This window comes from Melospiza melodia, chromosome 2 (genome assembly GCF_035770615.1).
Source record: "Melospiza melodia melodia isolate bMelMel2 chromosome 2, bMelMel2.pri, whole genome shotgun sequence".
Classification (NCBI taxonomy): Eukaryota; Metazoa; Chordata; class Aves; order Passeriformes; family Passerellidae; genus Melospiza; species Melospiza melodia.
Window position 1 is genome coordinate 129,671,045 of NC_086195.1, and position 20,018 is coordinate 129,691,062.

Sequence of the window (20,018 nt, forward strand, 5' to 3'; positions counted from 1 at the left end):
ACACTTCATTTCTAATCTGGTTTAAGAAGTTGTTTCCTAGAACTCCACAATTACAATTGCTGATTTTAAGGATGCTTTTCAACTAAATTCAATAATTTTGGCACATAATAGTGATTGCAGAGCTTTTCATCTAGTAGGTGGGCTCCTTGAAGACACAACAAATGTTATAACTATTTTTTTAAATTTTAAACAAACTATGAACTAAATAAAAGTTATGGTTTGAAAGATATCTATTCGGTTGTTGGCACTCCAGGACAGCAAGAGAAGCTGTTCCATATTAAATTCTTGTCATTATAGCTGTGCCAATTAAAGGCTGGGGAAGTATGTCCCAGAGTTCAGCATTGGAAACAGTGTTGTGTGACAGTAAAATTAGATGAAGTTCTAACAGAACATGGGTTTGCCATTCAGAGACTCCATCAACTTTTGTTGGGATTTGTCATGATATCTTTTCTAGCACAGTGCTATCTGCAAAGATTTGCAAATAGAACTGTGGTCTTGTGGCATTGTAAACAAATAGCTTCTAACAACACCGTATCTACCAGAAGATTTTGTAGTAAATTTTATTTCTTTTCTTCAGTTCTTTCTTTGCTTTTGGCTCTGTGTGCCTCTTTGTGGGATAAGAAAATAGTCTTGAAAGTAATTTGGGTTGGTATTACACTCTTATCCAGTTCCCCAAACACATTTCACTTCAGTTTTTCTAGTTGCTGTTGTTGAGGACTGTTGACCATGAGGATGCCTGCAGTGAGTCCAAAAATTAGTGAAAATTGCTTAGGTGCTATGAGAAGTCCAAGAAGCATCTTATTAAAATACTAGAAGTGAGCCTGTCTCTCATCCTGAGGTGCCTGAAGGAGAATGTTGAGTGTGTGGAGAAGCAGCAGTTGTGTGCCCTCACACCAAATTCAGAGGTCTGGGGTCCCAACTGAGTGTAGTCTCTTCCTAAGGTCATGGTTGCTTTTGAGCACATGCTTTCAGAGGGACAGAAAGATTTGCCATCCTCTTTTTTTTTTCTCAATGACAAGGCTTAGCAGAATGCTACAAGGAGATAATAACCCAAGCAAAAAACATTTATTATAGGAAGATCCTCAGAGTGTTTTTGTCCTGTTGGTTTGATGTGAGATGAAATTTTGATGAGCAACCTAGAGGATCTCTCTATATTCAGCACCTAATGATAAGATATTCATAGTACAAATAAATCCCCTGAAACAGTCTGGAATGCACATCCTAGCCTCTAGCTGTGTCTGTACTCCCTGCTTATTTGGGGATTTGTCTTTTGCACAGTGGGGGAGTTGAGTTGGCAGCTGCAGATGGAGGAAATACTGTGTCAATGAATAGATGTATGGCTTTCCATTAGGGTAACTGATGGTTCAAGTGGCCATCGATACTTGGAACAAAATCAGCCCTGAAAAATTGATCTTGGACTTTGCCAGTAGTATCAATAACTGGAAATCCTAAGGCAAACTTTTTTTAGCAGTTTAACGATTGAAGTAATTGTTTGTGAATCATTTACTCAGTGCAGACACAGCTGCCTCAGTGTGATGGATTCCAGCAGTTTCTATGCCAGGCACTTCCAATTTCTCACTGTCATTCAGTGTCTGATTCATCCTGTCAGATGGGCTTGACTCATGTAGCCATTGTCTCCCCGTTTGTAAAATGGATGTGATCATAATCTGCTGGTTGTAATATCTGTCTGCCTCACTTGAGCTATTGTGCAGGTCAGTTCCTTTCCATGCTGTCTGCCCCAGCTGGGTGGAAAACAATGGAGCTGGCAACAATGTGCTCCCTCTTGGGTAGCCTTGAGAGAGGCTTTGTGTGCGATCACCCCCAGCCCTCAGAAATTTGGCTGTAATCATGGTATCATGATGGGAGTTTGGAACCCCTCTCTGCACAGCCATGTCTGCACTGTGGCCTCTCCTGAGTTCTGTACCCATCCTGGTGCTGCTCCTGCACTGCCAGAGCTCAGGTCCTTCCTTCCCCTCCGTGCACCATTTGTCCCTTTCCAAGGGCAGGTGACACTGAGTATGTCAGCAGCAGAGCATGGACAGGAGTTGTACAGGACAGGCACTGCCCAGGGCAAAGGAGTGGCTGGGACACAGCTCCTCCAGCACAGCTCCACCATCCCCTGCCTCTGCTGCCTGAGCTCCAGGTCTCTACAGCTGCCCCACACCATCCTCTGGGGGTGGGGAGAACAGCAGGAACAAGGGGAGCTGTGCCCCAAAACCATTCCAATGCCCAGGTTTTGAAAGGTCTGTGGTCACAAAGATGCTCAGTACTCTAACACTGTCTTGTGTGGTGCATGATGATATGGTAGTAGTGTTCTTGTCTGTGGCACCCTGCAAGGTACATGGACACCAGACTCCTCCCTCAGGCCACTAAAATCCAGCTCTTTTTTGTAAAGTCTTTTCATCCATATCCAATGAAAATTAACATGTCATGTGATAGTGTCTGCACAGAATATCAAGGTACTTCACCTGTCTCTTCTGATGAAAGGATGTGGTTTAATTTGAAAAAGGAATAGTGTAAGTGCAGTTTTGAGACAAAATCAGATTTAACTTCTATGCTGAAGATTTAGTAGGTGTCATAAAATAGTACTGGTTTCAATAAAATGAACATGAAACAAAAAACATTGCAGTGTAATTGACATAGGCTTTCTATACTGTCCTAGTAAGTCATTTTAATGGGCAAATTCAATCACAGAATTAAATTTTGTATTTCTATTAGTCTTACCATCTGCTCAAGTAATTACTGTTTAAACTGGAAAATTTATTTTAAAATGTTGTTCTGCAAGATTCAGAACCCGTGTTTGCCCCAGAGCTGAGGTTGCAACATTGTTTTCATTTTTGATGATCTGAATTCCATGTTATGGGAATAGGGTGGCAGAGAATTTTGTCAGCTATCTCAAGGTGGCCTTTGAGAGATGAATTACAGAGCAGAGCCCTACTGCATCATCACTGACAGAGGCACTGAAGCAGTGGCACCTCTGAGGTGGGAAGGGTCTTTCTGAGGGTGCTGCATGGTTCCATAGTACTTCTGTGGTATGAAGCTTTGTGTGTAAAGCTGGGAGAAACATTTTGCTGAGTTTTTCTAAGCTGTGGTGTGTATAGAAACTTAGATGCCCTTCATCACTGATGTTACTAGGAAATGGGTGAGCCCCTATGGAGTGGCACAAAGAGTTTAGCACCAGAGTGGTTGGTGATTCATGTCCCTGACTTGGTACGTGGTAGAGATGTGGGTGTGAAGTAGTGACAGTCAGGGGGTCCTTAATGAAGTGCAGAGAAGTGCAGTCCTAATGAAAGCTGTTGTATCACCAGCTGCCATGTGTGTTCTCATGTGGTCACTACTACAGTCTCCTCTTATGAACTATTTAACTCTGTGGCACTTGCTCACTATTGGTGCCTTATTAGCAATTATTGGTCTGCATTGCAAGTTCTGGCTTGAATGTGCTCTTTGCAGCAGGTTCCCTCAAAATACTTGCAAATAGTATATTTTTCCTACAAAAACAGATGTCAGTGAAGCAGGGTGGATCAAAAGTGGCATTATACAATAGTTTTGGTTGGAAGGGACCTTTAAAGATCATCTAGTCCAGCCCTCTCTGCAATGAGCAAGGACATCTTCAACTAGATCAGCTTGGTCAGGGCTCTGTCCAGCCTGGCCTTGAATGCTGCCAGGTACAGGGCATCTACCACCATTCTCCTTGGAAAAAATTTCTTTCTTATATCTTACATACATTTGCTCTCGTTCAGGTAAAAACCCCATGTCCTATTGCTAAAGGCCCTGATAACAAGTTTGGCCCTTCTTTCTTATAGGCCCCCTCTAAGTGCTGAAAGACCACAGTAAGGTCTTCTAGGATCTTTCTCTTCTTCAGGCTGAACAGCCTCAGGTGCCTCAGCCTGTCTTCATAGCAGAGGTACTTCAGCCTTCTGATCATCTCTGTGGCCCTCTGGACTCACTCCAACCAGTCCATGTCCTTTCTGTGCTGAGAGCAGAGGAACTTTGATGTCAGCAGGGAGTAGGGAAAATGCAACACACACAACGTCTGAGCTTATTTTTAACACGGAGTTGAAGTCTGTCCTGTACACCTGATGGAACTGAAAAGTGCTTTGATTTTTCTCACCTTGCTTCAAGAAAAAAAACTCCACAGCTTAGATAGCAGAGCTTTAGGTGCTGGTAGCTTGTAAAATAATTTGCCTGCTACTACTACTACTAGTACCAGATGTCTACTACTGCTTTTTAACAAAGAACTACTTCAGTTATGATGAAGTCATATATGTTAAAAAATCAAATGTTTCTTCAGATTTGATGTATTATAGTAAACCCAATTTAATACAGTGACTGTTGTGGAGATTTAGGATTTAAGAGTTGTGATGAGCTTTGGCAGTGAGCATTTTAGAGGAAGGATAAATTACAAAGACATTCCTTCCTGTGGAGCTCTCACCAGTTGACTTACAGAAGCATGTTGAGATCAAGGGAATTGTTTTGTGCTTCCTTTCAAAGTGGTTGGGAAGAGCCAAGGAATGTATATAGCACAGACCAGTGATCTATTATGTAGTGGAAATGTGGGTAGGAAACAGTATTGAGCAATTGTGGTTGATGTTTCAAAAACTGCCTTAGCTGCAGTGCTTATCATGGGGTTTTGACTATTCCAAGCCTTGCTATTTTTATTTATTGTAGGAAAACAGAATCTCACAACAGTGAATTCTTACTTGAGTAGCATTGAAAATAGGTCCTTAGATATGCTGCCTCTTTCATATGGTTTCTGCATTGAAATTTCCTTGCAGATGAATTACTTCAGAAAGAACAAAACTACTCTGATGATGTTTTGGCCAATATGATCAGCGAACCCAGAATCAGCTACGGAAACGATGCTCTGATGCCTTCATTGACGGAAACAAAGACCACAGTTGAGCTGCTTCCAGTGGATGGAGACTTCAGCCTAGATGACCTTCAGCCATGGCATCCCTTTGGAGTTGATTCTGTTCCAGCCAATACTGAAAATGAAGGTAAGTACAATAGGGGGAGAAACCACAGAACTTTCTGAGCTGAGCTTTGTGGTTTCTGTTCACATTATTCCCTGATAATTAATATTTTTCTCATAAGTAAGTGGGATAGAGGTTCTGAAATGTACCTTTGGAACTGGTCTGCTGTGTCAGTTGTGTCTCTTTGATGGAATAGAAAGTTCTGACTAAAATCTGTAATTTATACACAATAAATTTCAGAGCTGAGTGTACTTGCCTTCAGAAACAAACCATAATAAAGTCTAGAAGATTATCAGTAACAGTCTTATAAGATACATGACAATGACTGTGGGGAGATAGATAAGCTGTTAGATTTGTGCCATGATGAAATGAATGTTTTATTTAAGGTAGAGCTTTTTATTTGCTGGCATGAAAATTATTACAGTTCCAGCATAATCCTAGCAGACAGATAATGTTACTTCACTCCCTACACTGGTTGTCTGGAATGTACTGCAGAAATGCTCCTACATGCACGTCAGTACAACTTGGCTAGTGAAAATGTTTTTCCTAAGGAGTATTATATGTTGTTCATGGACTACTTCAGTGAAGTGACTGCATGCTACTTAAATAATCCATGTAGCATCTGGAATTGGTGGTTCACTTAGGTGTTGGAGCCAATAAATCAGAAACCTGAGGGACTTCAGTCATGTGATTCAAGTTCCTCCTCTTGCCTTTGCTGTCCTTTCTCTAACTGCACTGTTTCTAGTGCTAAGTTAATCACATCAGTAAAAGTTTGATACTGCCAAGCCACAGTACATACAGAGCCTGGAACTGCAGCAGTCTTCTCAGGCAAATCTGTGATTTGTAGCTGAACTGCACAGACATTAACATCCTCCTCAAGTCTTTTGAAACCACTGGCTTAGGCTGTTCCTGCCCTCAGAATGAGTTCTGAGATCATCCTTATGCAGCTAGTCTCATTCCAGCATGGTATGTGAGTAACTGAGCAACTGGGTGTGTGGGACATGGATTTGCCAGGTCTGGTGTTGGTGCCAGGTGAAATGAGTGGAATCAGAAATAGATTTGCAATCAGAGTTTGTCCCAAGGAGTCAGAGAAGCCTAGCATCAGGCAAAAGAAAGACCTGCACCAAGGTCAGTGAGGCAGATACTTAGCAGATCTGAGAGGAAGGGGGGAGGCTGGTCAGGAACAGGGCTAAAATCAGAGTACCAGTGAGTCAGCCCTGCAAGTTAGGTGCCAAGTAAAAGAGCAGAGCCACAGCAAACTCAACAGACCCGCTGGCAGGAAGAGCCAGAAGGTAGGAGATTGTGACAAGGACTCCAGCTGTGTCTGAAGGGCACTTGCAGCCAAGTGGCAATGCCAGGCAGTGAGAGCAGCTGGCTGGAGCATGTTAGGCACTGGCAAGGGGTACAGATGGCTCAAAGGCTGCCAGGCTGAACCTCATTTTCCTGGGGAAGGAGCTGCAGCTTGCTCTAACCCTGGTGCACGTATCAAGGCTGTCTGCCAGGAGCAGGTCACAGTCTAGCTCACGTCTGTCCTGCAGGAATGTTCAATTGCAGCTCTTGCTCCAGTGTTTTCCATAGCTGAGGTATCCAGGCATCAATTTCTATACCTTTTGCCTGCTTTCATAAAACATGGTGGGGATTAATTGTTTTTTATGTCTTTCCTCCTAGCTTCCAAAATATATTGATTTCAATCACCAGGTTTAGAAGTTATTACGTAGACAGGTACCCCCAGACATACCCATAGTTTATTCACAGAAGTGTATTTTTCCTTCAGAAACCTGTCTAGGCTCAGGATCTAATAATGAAAGGTACTTCAGAGTGACTCTGAATTCCCACAGGCAACTATACTGAGCATTGTTCTCCTTTTAAAATGTATGGCAGCAAAAAAGAAATAAAACTCTCCTGCCTTGAATACCATTCTTAATTACTAGGCCTGTGTGTTTTAGTGCCATATGAGATTTGTTGCAGCACTTATTCTTTCATGCCTTCAAGTTGTTGGGGTTTAGTTTTGGTTTTTTATACCAGGGTTATAGTGTACTTGTCATGAACTTACTGCAACAGTCTGTTCAGTTAGGCCAACCATTATAATTCTTCAAGTATGCACAGTTAGAAGTGGAAATCATTTGGTGACTTAAACCTCTTCAAGTCCTTCCTGTTTCCCCTTATAATTCTCTGTCCTCTACCCAACCCACAATGTTCTTAATGTGAACATGCTAAGAATACCTTCTTTCTTTAGACACCATTTCTGTACCTTTGCCCATAGCATCAAAGAGGAATTTCACAGCTTTGTTTATTTCCTTTGTGTTTGTCTCTCATGTTGTTGTTTCAGAACCCCAGGACTGACTGTGCCGTTTGTCTTCACTTTCCATGCCTGTTTTCTTCTTTGATGGTGGTGTTACTTCAGGCTTTGTCTACCTTGCTTCCAAAAATATGTTTCTGTCTTCTTATAAAATTGTTTGGAAGTAGCAAAAAGTTGATAGCAATTGACATACTTTTCTCCTCCTTTTTTTCTCCCTCTGATGAACTGATGAAGTTAAAGTACCACAACCCTTCCCCCTAACATTTCTTGTTATTATTAGTTCCCATGCCTGTTTCCTTCCATGGCCATGATCTAATCCTAGGTTTCACCCACAGATATTAATAATATATTGGATTGATATCTTGCCATGTAATCTTAAGGTTTCATAACTCCATTTGAAATTTTCCCAATGTAAACTGCATGTTTTTAAGAACAGGTTTTATACAAATAGTTTATTTTCCTAGAATTGCTTTTACTGACTGGTAAGTGAAAAACAGTCTAAAAATAAATAGACCTTGAAAGTCTAACATTACTCAGTATTTTCTGCAAGTATATTCTCACTTGTTTTCCCCTGAAGCAGTTTCCCTGGAAATGTTGACAGGAGTTGATCTGAAGCAGCACATAATATACTGTATAGAGGTCCAGCATGCAACACAAATTAGGTTAACAAAGAAAACACTTTCTGAGAACTGTACAGAGGGACCATGAAAAATGTCAGGAAACTGTACTGAAAAGTGCAAAATGCATCTTCAGAGGTGACCCTCAACAAACCTCCGACAGCTGTGAAGCTCTGACACTGCCAAGCCCTCTGGGCGTTTTGCCAGTGACTAACTGGAGTTTGTGGTTTACTCTTTGTGTTTTAGCTTGCAGGTTACAGGGAGCCTTAATGTCTGTACCTAGTATTTCTCTAAAGTGAGATTCCTGTAAATGTACTGTGTTATCCTTATGATGTGTTCAGTTACTCCCTTCAACAATGTTCTTGATAGGTGAGCATCACATAGCACTCCTCTCCTGCTGGTCTGTACCAGCTTTTGATGTACTTTTACTTTTGAAAAGAGAAGTAAACACGTTCTCTCTTGCTCTTCTGAGATCTATTAGATAAAGGTGGGAATGTGTGGCCTCCATGAAGCCTGAGCAGTCAGTGTAAATAAACATGTACCAGTTTAGTTTCATGAGTCTATTTGGACAATGCATTTTCAGTCTTACTTCTGTGCACATGGAAGCGTATTCAAGAGAAATACAATTCTGCAGTTCCAAAATGAATGCACTTATTATAATAACATACAATACATATTTGAGTTTTGATTATTGATAAATGCTGTGGTAGGTTTAAATCTTTCCCCTCTTCATTAGCTGTTGTGATGATGTGGTCTGGTGAGGTGTAGTGGTTTGACCACAGGCCAAACACCAGTGCACTCACAAAAATCATTTACTCATCTTCCTCTGCTATAACTGAGCAGAGGAGGAGAAAAAAAATCAGTTAAAATAAAGCTTGTGGGGTTGAGATAAGCTTTAGGAGAAGAGAATTTAGGGCAAGACAGGCTTAAAACTTCAAAAGGTATAAAGAAAACTTTATTAAAACCAGTAAAAGAATGGTAAGAACTAAAATAAACCTTTAGAACACTTTCCTCCCCCCATCCCCTCTTTCCTTCCCACTGACAATGCAAAGAGACAAAACCTGGGATTCTCAGTCACTTTATCACTTCTAAAAAGAATCTTTCTTCAGTTCATTGTGGGAGAGGAGTCTCCCCTGCTATGCTATGGAGTCCTGCCCACAGGAAGAGCCTTGTGAGGAAAACAATTACATGCTGTGCTAGTGCCACTCTGAACTGCTGTGAAGGAAGGTGCCTCTGCAGCACCAGACTTGCAAGGTCTGTGAAAGTCTGCCTTTCAGGAGACACAAGTGAGTCAGATGTGCTGATGTGCCTTTAGTTTGCAGCTAGTGTGAAGCTGAGTTACTGGGTTTTATTCAGAGGCAGGAGCTCATGCAGTCATCCCATGGGCAAAGGACATGGCAGCCACTTGGGCTCTCACTGACAAGCATGGTTGTTTGTCCTACCCACAGGAGCACTAAGCCAGTGACACAGGCGTCCTGAGAAGATGGGCAGTTCCATTGCTCATATCAACAGTATCATCAGGCTTGTGTGATTTTCTGATGAGCAGTTCTTCTTGATTGAAAACTGTGGGTCTATCAGATTTCCTGTGTTACTGCATCTCACTGCTGATAAAGGCTCATAGCTGAATGCAAACATTCAAATGAATAAGAATATATGTGAAAAATTCTGAATTCTAAGGAACAATGTAACACTTCATTTCTGAATTTAGGTTCTTTTGACACTGTCAAAGACTGAGTAGATAAGGAAAGCAACACAATTGTAACAGAAGAGAGAAGCAACCAAAAAAAATCTGAATCTTTTAATAAACGTTTCCAGTATGTTTGAACTTACTGAGGCAGTTGGCAATGACTCAAATAGCTCTAAGTTTTGCAAAAGCTGTTTTTCTGTTAGTGCAAGTGAGCTAGTTCAACTTAGATTTCAGCTGATAAAACCTTAGTAGGCTAATAAAAGAGTTTTGTAGAACTGTATATGACATACATTTGGACAGAAATTTGTGTTTCTTTTTCCTTTCCCTTCCAAAAACTGGAAGATAAATATGCTGTTCACAAATCAGAACTACAGGAATATTGATTGTATTTTCAAAATGCACTTTATTTTTTTTTAAACATTATAGATAGTGCTGTAAAGAATCCCTATGGAAAGGAAAAAGGAGGGATTCAGGAGGCTTTTAAGTCAATATTGATAAAGAGCAGCTGCAGGAAGAACTCATCATGTCCATTCCGGCTGCCAGTTCTGATCAGACAATGGGGAAAAGTTTGCATGTAATGACTATGGTTTTGTTCTATTGACAGAAATTATTTAGTCTTACTGGTTTCTGACTTGAAGCAGTAATATGATGTAAAAATGATGCTGCCTCAAGGCTGAAGCTTTCCTTGTGAAGTCTTACCCATCCCTTCCTTTTACTTTCAGGATTAACTGAAGGTGGATATTTTCTAGTTGATGCTTTGGTAACTATTAATGCAGTATGTCTCTCCTGCACTGTCCCAACAGAAGAGCCCTTGACTTTGTGATTTCTGGGGATTTTGTTTATTTTTGTTTGCTTTTTTGTTTCTTTTCTGCACGTGCCTAGTTGAGCCCGTTGATGCCCGCCCAGCTGCAGACAGAGGACTCACCACACGACCAGGTATATGACTTGCATGGCTTTTACCTCACCTGTGTTTTTTTCTGGCATGCATATGGTCTGCTGGTGCTGAAATGATTCACCTTTGCTTTGTTGCACCCTGCTCACAAAATGTAATTCTGTTCCCTGAATGATGGAAGCATCATTCCCTCACAAATAAATCCCATACGAGTGTTGTCCGTATTGAGGGTGTTTGGGATGTGTGCTTGCAGCAGGACTGTGTCCCAGATCCAGAATTGGTTTGTATCAAAGGTCTCATCCTTTCCAGAAATAACACTTTGGCAGGTGCAGGACATGGTAAACTTGGTACCCTGTACAGACACTACTTTGGAAACATATGATAGAAATGTCAAATCCTTTATGTAGAGTGAGCAGGGCTAATGAAGAATTAATGTGTACAGTTTCAGAACTGCAGGGGGCACTGATATTTTTTGCTGTGGTGCTTATCTTACTTACCTCCAAATACCTAAAAATTGGTATTATCCCTCTGGATTCCCTGAGGATTCCTGACGACACAACTATTAATTCCATTCTAGGACAGAGCAGGGTGATTGTTTCTACTCTGTAGGTACCTCTGTCTTTGTATTGATTTCAGAACAATCACAGATCACTAGGTTGAGTCAGGCTGCAAATGTTTGGAAAAACTGAAATGGGACAATTCCAGTTTCCAAAAGGAAAAAATAATTTTAGCTTTTCATACTTTTTTTTTTTGCTTTTGGGGTTATTTCCCCCTGGTTTTTGTTCAGAATTATCTGAAACTGTTAAAGCCATTGAGAGGAAACAGTCTTTTATTTCAGAAGAGGCTACTCTGACTCTTTGATGTAGTGAGAATATATTTTAGGGTCTGGATTATTTCAGTGTCACATCACAATTGTGTTTTCTTCCTCAGGTCATATTAAACTGATTGATCTGTATCCTTTTCCCCTTTATCTTGTCAACCAAATGTTCATTAGGTAGCATTGTGGACATCATCTTCCTAATTGTTTTTAAATCTTAACTCACCCATGTTTAGCAACTACACAAATTGCTACAGTGGGAGCTAAAATAAGCTCCAGTGTTGCAGCAACTGGGATATGTGTCAGAACTGGCAAGGTAGTGTGCTTCTAGCACTGTTTCAGGAGTCTGACATCTTTACTTATGTTTAGAGACTTAATTCAGTCCATGAAAGAGATCCTGGTAACTGGTACAGAGCTACAATGCCAAAAATCCTGAGATCAGGAAAAAATCCCTTCAGTATTGCATTATCTACCTTCTTCCCCAGGAGCAGTAGAAATATCACAGATGAAACGTGCATATGGTTAATCCAAGTTTTGTAATGCAATTTCAGTCTAGTGGTTTTTTATAATAGTAAAATCTATTATTCATGTGCCCTTTTTTCTCTTTTCCATTTTACTTACTTCTTGCTCACACATCATTCTTATAATGATCAGTATGTTTTTCTTACAGGCAGATGAAAATCATGCAGATCATCTTTGTCACTTTCTTACAAGAGAGATAGTTTGGTCACAGTACAGAACAGAGTCACAGACTCACAAAATATACTGGGTTGAAAGGGGACCTCTACAACCATCTGGTCAAACAAGTATTTAGATGGTAGCAGTATTTGTGATACCTGGGATCCTTTTCCTTCACTACATCATTCTCTTTCAAAAGATGAAGTCTGTGAGTCAAGCCAGAAAAAGTCAGGAGTTGTTCAGTTCATAGGGGAGAAAAGTTTATGAGTAAGGACCAAGTGTAAAGCATTTGTTGAAATTTTTGCCCGTTGTCTAAACCCCCACCTCTGTTGTGCTCCACCTTGATTGTCTACAATTAAAGCTTGAATTGGAATCTGATCTACATCAGTCCTAGGAAAATGATATTATCTGGATGAATCCCATTTTCTAGTATGGATAAAACATCTGTGTAATTCACATGGGCATTAAACAAGGACTCTACTGCATTAGCATACTGTTGTTCCCCTTCCTAATTCACAAATGGGCAAACAAACATAAAAATTATGCCTAAGACTGTTTCTTATCATCTTCTTCCTAAAAAAAGGAAGTAAATGAGATGGTCAAACATCAAAGGGAAGAAAACTATCTAGATATACTAAGTAGTCATCAATGCACTATTTTTTAAGATATATATTTTTTTAATATATATATATTTTATTACATATTTCTTGCTATTTATAAACTGATTTATAGAAGGAGATGTTAGATGTTAGAAGGCTCCAGTCCAGCCTGAGAACTTCCATATGAAGAACTTCAGATGGAATGAGTACCTCTTTTCTTGATAACCTCACTGTAACAACTTATTCAGCAGTGTTTCCTTCTCTCCTGTGCTCCAGCAGTCACTTTTTCATGATGAGCACTTAGCACTTAATTTCTTGCAACTGAATTTTGGCTATCTGTTTATTAGTAATTTTTCCTTTGTGTGTGTGTGCACATGTACATATAGAAATATTCATATACACATAAAAATACATATAAAAGCATTTCTAGATGCTCATGAGCAAGCTCCTTTTACTTACATTAATTCAGCAGCTCTGATTGGTGCAAATTGAGTGAAGATTAGAAAATGTGCCATCAGAAGGGACATTGCTTAGTATTAGCATATTTTCTGTAATTCAAGGTGATAAACAACAAATGCTCTGTTCAGGGCAGATAATATTTTCATCTGTTACACAGTTACAGTTGTAATTGTACACTCACATGTAAATACATCACTTACAGGATGCCCATAGTTCACAATGCAAGGATTTTTGCTATTAAGTGTGTTACTTTTTTCCATGTAGTACAGTTTGGACTTGATGGTTTTATGTTGCAGTCTGTATGAGGTGAGGGCATAGAGCAGCTTAGTTATTTATGATTTTCGTGTCAGAAACTGCCAACATTTTTTTTTCCTGTTTTTGTGATGGTAGTTCAATACAATTGCTTTAAACAAAGTAAAAATAATTATTTTTTTTCCATTAGATTGTTTTGGTTTGTTTTATGAGATTGTTGCTAACTGTGAATGCAATTATAGGTGAACAGGCACAGCATCTGGATTGACATGCCAGAAAGATTATCAAACCAGATTTTACTTGTTTTGATTATTCATTTCTACACACATGTATTCTGAGAAATAATTATTTTATACTTCATTCCAATAAGATTCTTTTGTAAAAAAGTTAACACTTTTATTGCACTTATTTTCTGATTTTTTCAATTTGAGAGCCCCATTATCAACCAGCAGTTCACTGACATCTTAGGAGAGACCAGAAAGTTTTATCTCCATGCATTCTTAAAAGTGCATATCCCTCAAAGATATTTGAGTTAACCTTACAAAAAAGGGGGTATATAGTCTTCATTTTCATCTTTATGAGTTTACAATATGAAAACTCATCAAAATGAGTTTGCAAACAGTCATATGGAAGCAATAGTTGAACTTCTAATTACAACAGGCAGCTCTCTACTCCAGGGGTTTGTTCCAAGACTGCATTCCTTCCCTTCCACCCTTTTTATCTTTGGTGCAGATTAACCCAGATAAAGCTGTTTGCCACATGTGTAACAGGCTTTGATTCAACAACTGTTTTCTTGTTCTTGCCATGACTGAAGCACAGTTCATGGACATGGAGCTGAATGTTTTCCTGAATGCAGTCGGTACTGCAGTCACTCAAACTGCTGCTTTGATTTTCTCTGTGTTGAGAACACCCAGGTCTAGTTGTTTCAACAGTGCTTCACTTGCAGATTTAATTTTTAACTCTGGATGTAACCTCAGGCACAGCTAGCACTCTTCTATCTGTGCAGAACAATATCACAAAACCTTTGTAGCTGTTCATGTAACCAGTAGACAAAGTAATTGCAAGCAGTTTGATAGATAATGTGCATCTAATTATCCTTGGTGGCATTCACTGTAACCTCTTTTTTTAGACTTCTGAAAGCATAAATATATTTACACAAACACAGAAGCTCATCAGTGTTAGAATCGAGTGTTCCCCAAAGCAGCTACTTGGTTTTTATTTCATATGAGTAGTTTTTCACTCCATATGATTTTTTTCCCATTCGGGCAAGGAAAACTTGGGGGTTTCATACTCTCAATTTTTTGATGTTTGGAAATGTATGTGTGCACACATGCATGTGTACACATGTTCATATAAAAGTAGTTAATATTGTTAATTAAAAGCAGTATCAATAAAAAGCCCATCATAGTTAGCTCATTTTGTTGCATTTCACTAGAAGCTTTTAAAAAAGCCCATGGTTTTTATAACAAAATAATTTTGTCAGTTTTTTTAAGGAGCTGTGAGTTAATGTATTTTTCAGCTGTATTGAAACATTTTTAAATTGAAGTGATTAGGATTGCATCTCCCTAAAGGTGGTATGTAATTCAAAAGAAAACTGGTAGCATTGATCATTATTTGTGAATTTGCAATGAGGCTGTTGCTCTCACTTTTCATGGTGTATATTGGCGTTTGGGTTGTGTGTTTTAGAATTGGTAATGGAAAAAACATAATTTTGTCCAAGATCAGGATTAAAGTTCTTGTCAGAGACTGAACTGTTCTTTGTGTGCTTGTCTTCAGTGCAAGGGTGAAGAGGTGTTAGGAATCCCTTGTCTGCTTGCATCTCACCTCTGATCAAAGTTTTAGAAAGACCCTGAAGTTTTTCCTGCTGCAGTTACCACCCTTGAAAAGTATATCTTTGATTTTAGCTTGCCAGTCTAAATGTGTGGTCACTAGGACAGCAAAGTGAATGAACTGGTATTAGAATCTCTTCAACAAAAAGTCTCAATTTTATAATTGTGGAAAGGTGTGTGTAACCCCATGTATATTTTTATCTCATACCAGGTATTTAATTGATTCCAGTGCAATGTCATACTTCTCCTTACTATATAATCAGTTATTTGCAGAAGATGAGCAGTTTACCCTAGTTGAAGTCTTTTTCCTCATTTGTAAGGGAGGTAGAAGGAAGGAAGTAGAGGGAAGGAAAAATTTGCTATTGGGTTTGTTAGTGCAACAGCTAAAAAAAATATTTCTCCGTTTCTGTCCTTTTTCTGCTGCAAATTGCCAAAAACAAGTTTCAGTAAGTCTTACCATCATTAAATTCCTAATATCAGATCCTACGTTGTGTTCAGATTCCATGGCATTTTTGTGGGCCCTTGGTCACTTGGCCCAAACAAAAAGATTTCTGCCTAATCCCACAGCAAAACCCCATTGTTTAACCTGCTCTGTGCTGAAAGCAGGGTTCCCGTGCTGCTGTTTGATTGGAATTGTCAAAAGCAGAAGTGCTCATGTCCATTTTCTTACCTCTAGCTGTGGTACAAACAGAGTATGTACAGATTTCACCTCTGCCTTATACCCCAGCACATCCATTGAGCATTTGGCCTATCAAGCTAGCATTTGATAGCTTCCAGGACTGAAAACTGTATTTTCACCATTGTGTTTAATGACTCTGAAGGAACTTTTCTTCTTTGCATTTGTTCATTTGTATTTTGAATATCCTCACGATTTGTGCCAGTGAGTCCAATTTTGCATTTTACTGAATTTTATATATATATATATATATATATACATATACACACATTTTTCTTGTGTTAATTTTCAATCTGCTGTATCATAGCCATGTTAGTGTCCTGTATTTCTTAGGAGAAATAATGAATGACCATTTCCTGTAGACTTTCCCCTTGTCATTCACAGTCTCACATTCTGTTGTGTTTCACCTCATTTGCCTCCTCTAGTCTGAAGACTCATGATTTCAGTCCTTCAGGTACAAAAGCCATTCCATACCTGTGATCATCTGTGTCTCCCTGCATTATATCTTTTTAATTCTTCTGCCTTTGTGTGAGGTAATGGGACCAGAGCAAATAGACAGATTTTCATTTCCCTATTCACTCTCCTATCCAGATCACTTTGCAAACAGCACAGCACAGATCCTTTTGGGACCCACTGGTAATATTCCTCCATTGTAAAAACAGATGTGTATTTGCACTTCATTTCCTTTCTCTTAGTTATAGAAAGTAATGTAGGACTTTCCCTTCTAATCCTTGGCTCTTAGCTTCTGCCAGAGCTTTGATCAGGGACCTTCTCAAAAGCTTTTTGGAAATCCAGATTCACTCCAAGCAGAATCCCTGTTTCCCATATGATTCCTAACTCTTCCAATGACCTCTAAGAGTTTGGGAGGTAGGACTTGCCTCAACAAAAGACAAGCAGATTCTTCACTGATTCATCTTATATGTGTGTGGATATGTTCTAATCAATCTTTATGGCTTCAGGGGATTTGCCAGCTGTAGCAGTCAGGTTGTGCATTTCCTCAGGCCTTTGCCTTGGTGGAATTTCCATGTGATGCTTTTGCCAGGGTATCTGCAAGGGCAGTGAGTGGCGATGGGCAGTGGGGAGCAGCTGGGAGCAGCCACCTCTTCAGCTCTGCAGCCAAGGACAGTAAAACAAGTCCTGGGAAAGCCCTTTCCCCCCAGCTACTGCACTGGTACTCCACTACTGTAATTTTCTCCCTTCCCTTTTAATCCTAAAACCAAAAAGGCAGGAGGGGTTGACAGATTGATTTTCCTTGTTCTCCTTTGTTGTGATCTGCTCTAATCATAGAGGAGCAAAGAGAACTAACTCTCCGAATAAAGTGGAACCAACCTGGATGTTTGAATAATCCCCAAAATGCAATTAAAACCAAAAGGGGTTAGATGTTGATACAAAAAAAATTATATCTTTTATTTAATAGTAAGAGAGGCAAAGAGAAAGAGTGGGAAAAGAGAGAAGGAAGTAGAAATGGGGCATGGGGGGAGGGAGGACAGGGAGAATGGCAGAGACAGATTAAGTAGAGGCAGATCACCCCTCACCCCTCCATGGGTCCCAGTGATGTCTCCTTGTTTCCCTCCATCTGGTCTTCCTGCTGGTGAGGGTCCCCTGCCAAAAAGGATAGAATCCAGTGGATTAGTATAGGGCAGGTGGGAACACACAGGTACCTCCCTGAGGGGGGCCATTTGACACTTGTAGGACTGTGGATCTGTTGCATCATGCAGGATCCTGTGCATTGCTCTGGTGCAGGGTCAGGGGACCCCTTTGGGGGCCTTTGATGGGCCATGACACCCCCTCAGCTGTGTCCCATGGGAATATCCCCTGGATGTGGCTTTCCAGGGGAGAGAGGCCCTTTATATATGGAAGTCATAGTTGAACTTCCAATATGGAAGAAGTGTGGGCCACTCTGCCCAGTGGAGGGTGGGTGTTCACTGCCTCAGAGCAGAGACTTTTTCACCATACACAGGAAACCCCTCGTCATCCTCCCTTTGGTGTAGGGGTCTGCACAAGCCTGGCAGCAGAAAAGCCTGGGGCTGTAGCCTCCACCCCTGAAGGTGCTGGGCATAATCCTCCTGTGAAAGTATTCTTCCCAAACCAAACCTGAGAACAGTGTCACTTTATCTTACCCCAAAGCAATTTACAGCCCAGGGCCTCAGTCAGAACTCTTTGAAGTTTTTGTTATATGGTTTTGCTAAGATAGGCAGTAGTCCTTTGTAAAAATATTCAAGCCATAAACTGTAACATTTCAGTCTCCAACATACTTTTCCTCATTTCCCATTGATGCAGGTGTAGGGGGTACTTTGAGATGATGCACAAAAGAGAATAAATTGTGCTCTTAATTTGGAAAACTAGCCACAGCTACTTCAAGGATAGAAAGTTAAACCTGTTTTCAGGTACCATGTGGGCTTTATTTCCTGCAGCTCCACTTCCTCCTGCATTTCTTTGACAGAATATCATTGCTTGTTTTCAGACTGTAATTCCTTAGGTACTTTACAGTTCTTGCATTTTAAAATGGTCTCCCATAAATGTCATATTATATTTGTGTCAGTACTGTTATATAGCATCAAAAGTCAGGAGCTTAATAGATTTGAGGGGTTGAAGTGCTTGATTCCTTAAAAAAAAAAAAAAGTAAGGTAGAATTTATGGGGCAGTCATCTCTTCAAAAAAATAACCATAAATTCTTTATAGCATGAGGATGATTCTTGTTCTCTCCTTTGCATGTTTTCCTATGAAAATAAAGATCAGAAATTTAGAGTGGGTTATCTGTACAGTCCAGAGAAGGAAGATCTATTCTTGCTGGTTCATAATTCAAAAATAAACCGCCACTTAATGAAAAAAGAAATTGCACATTCGAAGGCAATAAAAAAAAAATATTGGATTGAGTGCTATTTTAGGCTGTGGAGCTCACTGGCACATGGAGTTCTTAAGGAATTATTGTTGAGAGTCCAGCAAGACAATGGAGCACAGGAGCAGTCAGCAGTCAGAGAATTTTAAGAGGTTCTTCCTCTTAATCAAAACTGAAGTTCAGTGCAAGATTCTAAGAATTTAGCCTTGGAGAGAGGAGTTGGGAGTGAGAAAATGCTGAAATAAACAAGGAATAGGAACTGGTTTGTTCTTACTATATTCAGAAGAGGGAGGAAATTACATCTCATAAACACCATTCTTCTGCAGTGTTTTATCTCCAGGAAATACAAATGTCGGGTACATTGGTACTGAGAAGGAAAACAATCAGCTCCATGAATATCCATACAGTCTCTCTAAGCCAGAGCCAGCTCTTCAGGAGTCATAGACATATACAGGATTCACCTCTCATTCTCCTAAGGCTATTTTCCAGGAGGAAATTTTGCCCTTCTTTCCAGCTAGACGAGTGCAGCACCTCCCCTTCACACCCCTAAGAGAACAGGACTGTAAACTGTGTATGATAATAAATGTTGCAAGGTGTAGTCACTTGCTTTTCTGTATGTTTCTAACAGAGAGACAGTTATCATCTTTCAGAGAAAAGACAAGAACAGTCATTAATTCTGAATAGTATGAAATCTGAAAACTCTGGAAACTCCACAAACATTTTAGTAACTTATGCATGTTTGTGGAAAAGGTACAGACTCGCAGGAAGCAAGAAAATAAGATATCTGGCATTCTGTTATTCACACCATGAGTATTTTGTTTTTTCCTCACAGCAGCCTGAGCTGAGGGAGGAGGAGGTTTTTGGCCTAAAAAACAAATTTTCTTGACATTGCTAAAGAGGCTGTCAGAGCAGATCTGTATGCAGCCTGTGAGCCAATTCAGGAGGCCTCTGTTGCTCCCTCACAGCTTTCTTCCTGCAATGTTTAATGCTGGAAGCCTTTAATGCCTGTACTAATATAGCTGCTGAGGACTAAGGATCCTTTAACAGAGGAGAAACTTCACTAGCTCATTGTGTGTCACCTCAGTGGGACTGAAACACCAGATGTACCTCACTTTCCTCCCTGTTCCTTTTCACATTGCATCACACCTCCTCCGTGTGAATGGCACTGCTGCCTTCTGCTCTCCAGCAATGGGGTTAAGCAGAATCTTCCTGAATCTGAATCCTGAATGTAATGAATTGTCTTTGTGGTGCAATGCAGGTTCTGGGTTGACCAATGTTAAGACAGAAGAGATCTCTGAGGTGAAGATGGATGCGGAGTTCCGGCATGACTCAGGATACGAAGTTCATCATCAAAAGCTGGTGAGTGACCAGGCAGTGCTTTCCATGCCTGCATTTTGAGAT

The 20,018-nt window shown here is 40.1% G+C and overlaps 1 protein-coding gene across 4 annotated transcripts in view; it reads left to right on the forward strand.

The window, feature by feature from the left end:
* Window positions 1–20,018, forward strand: part of APP (amyloid beta precursor protein) — a 193,468-nt gene that overhangs the window by 166,966 nt on the left and 6,484 nt on the right. For 2 of the 4 annotated variants that reach the window (XM_063150004.1, XM_063150006.1), the window contains 3 exons: window positions 4,776–4,997; window positions 10,459–10,512; window positions 19,876–19,976. In XM_063150004.1, the coding sequence (XP_063006074.1) occupies window positions 4,776–4,997; window positions 10,459–10,512; window positions 19,876–19,976 (377 nt within the window). The remainder of the gene's footprint in view (window positions 1–4,775; window positions 4,998–10,458; window positions 10,513–19,875; window positions 19,977–20,018) is intronic. The other 2 variants (XM_063150005.1, XM_063150007.1) reach the window with 1 other exon arrangement.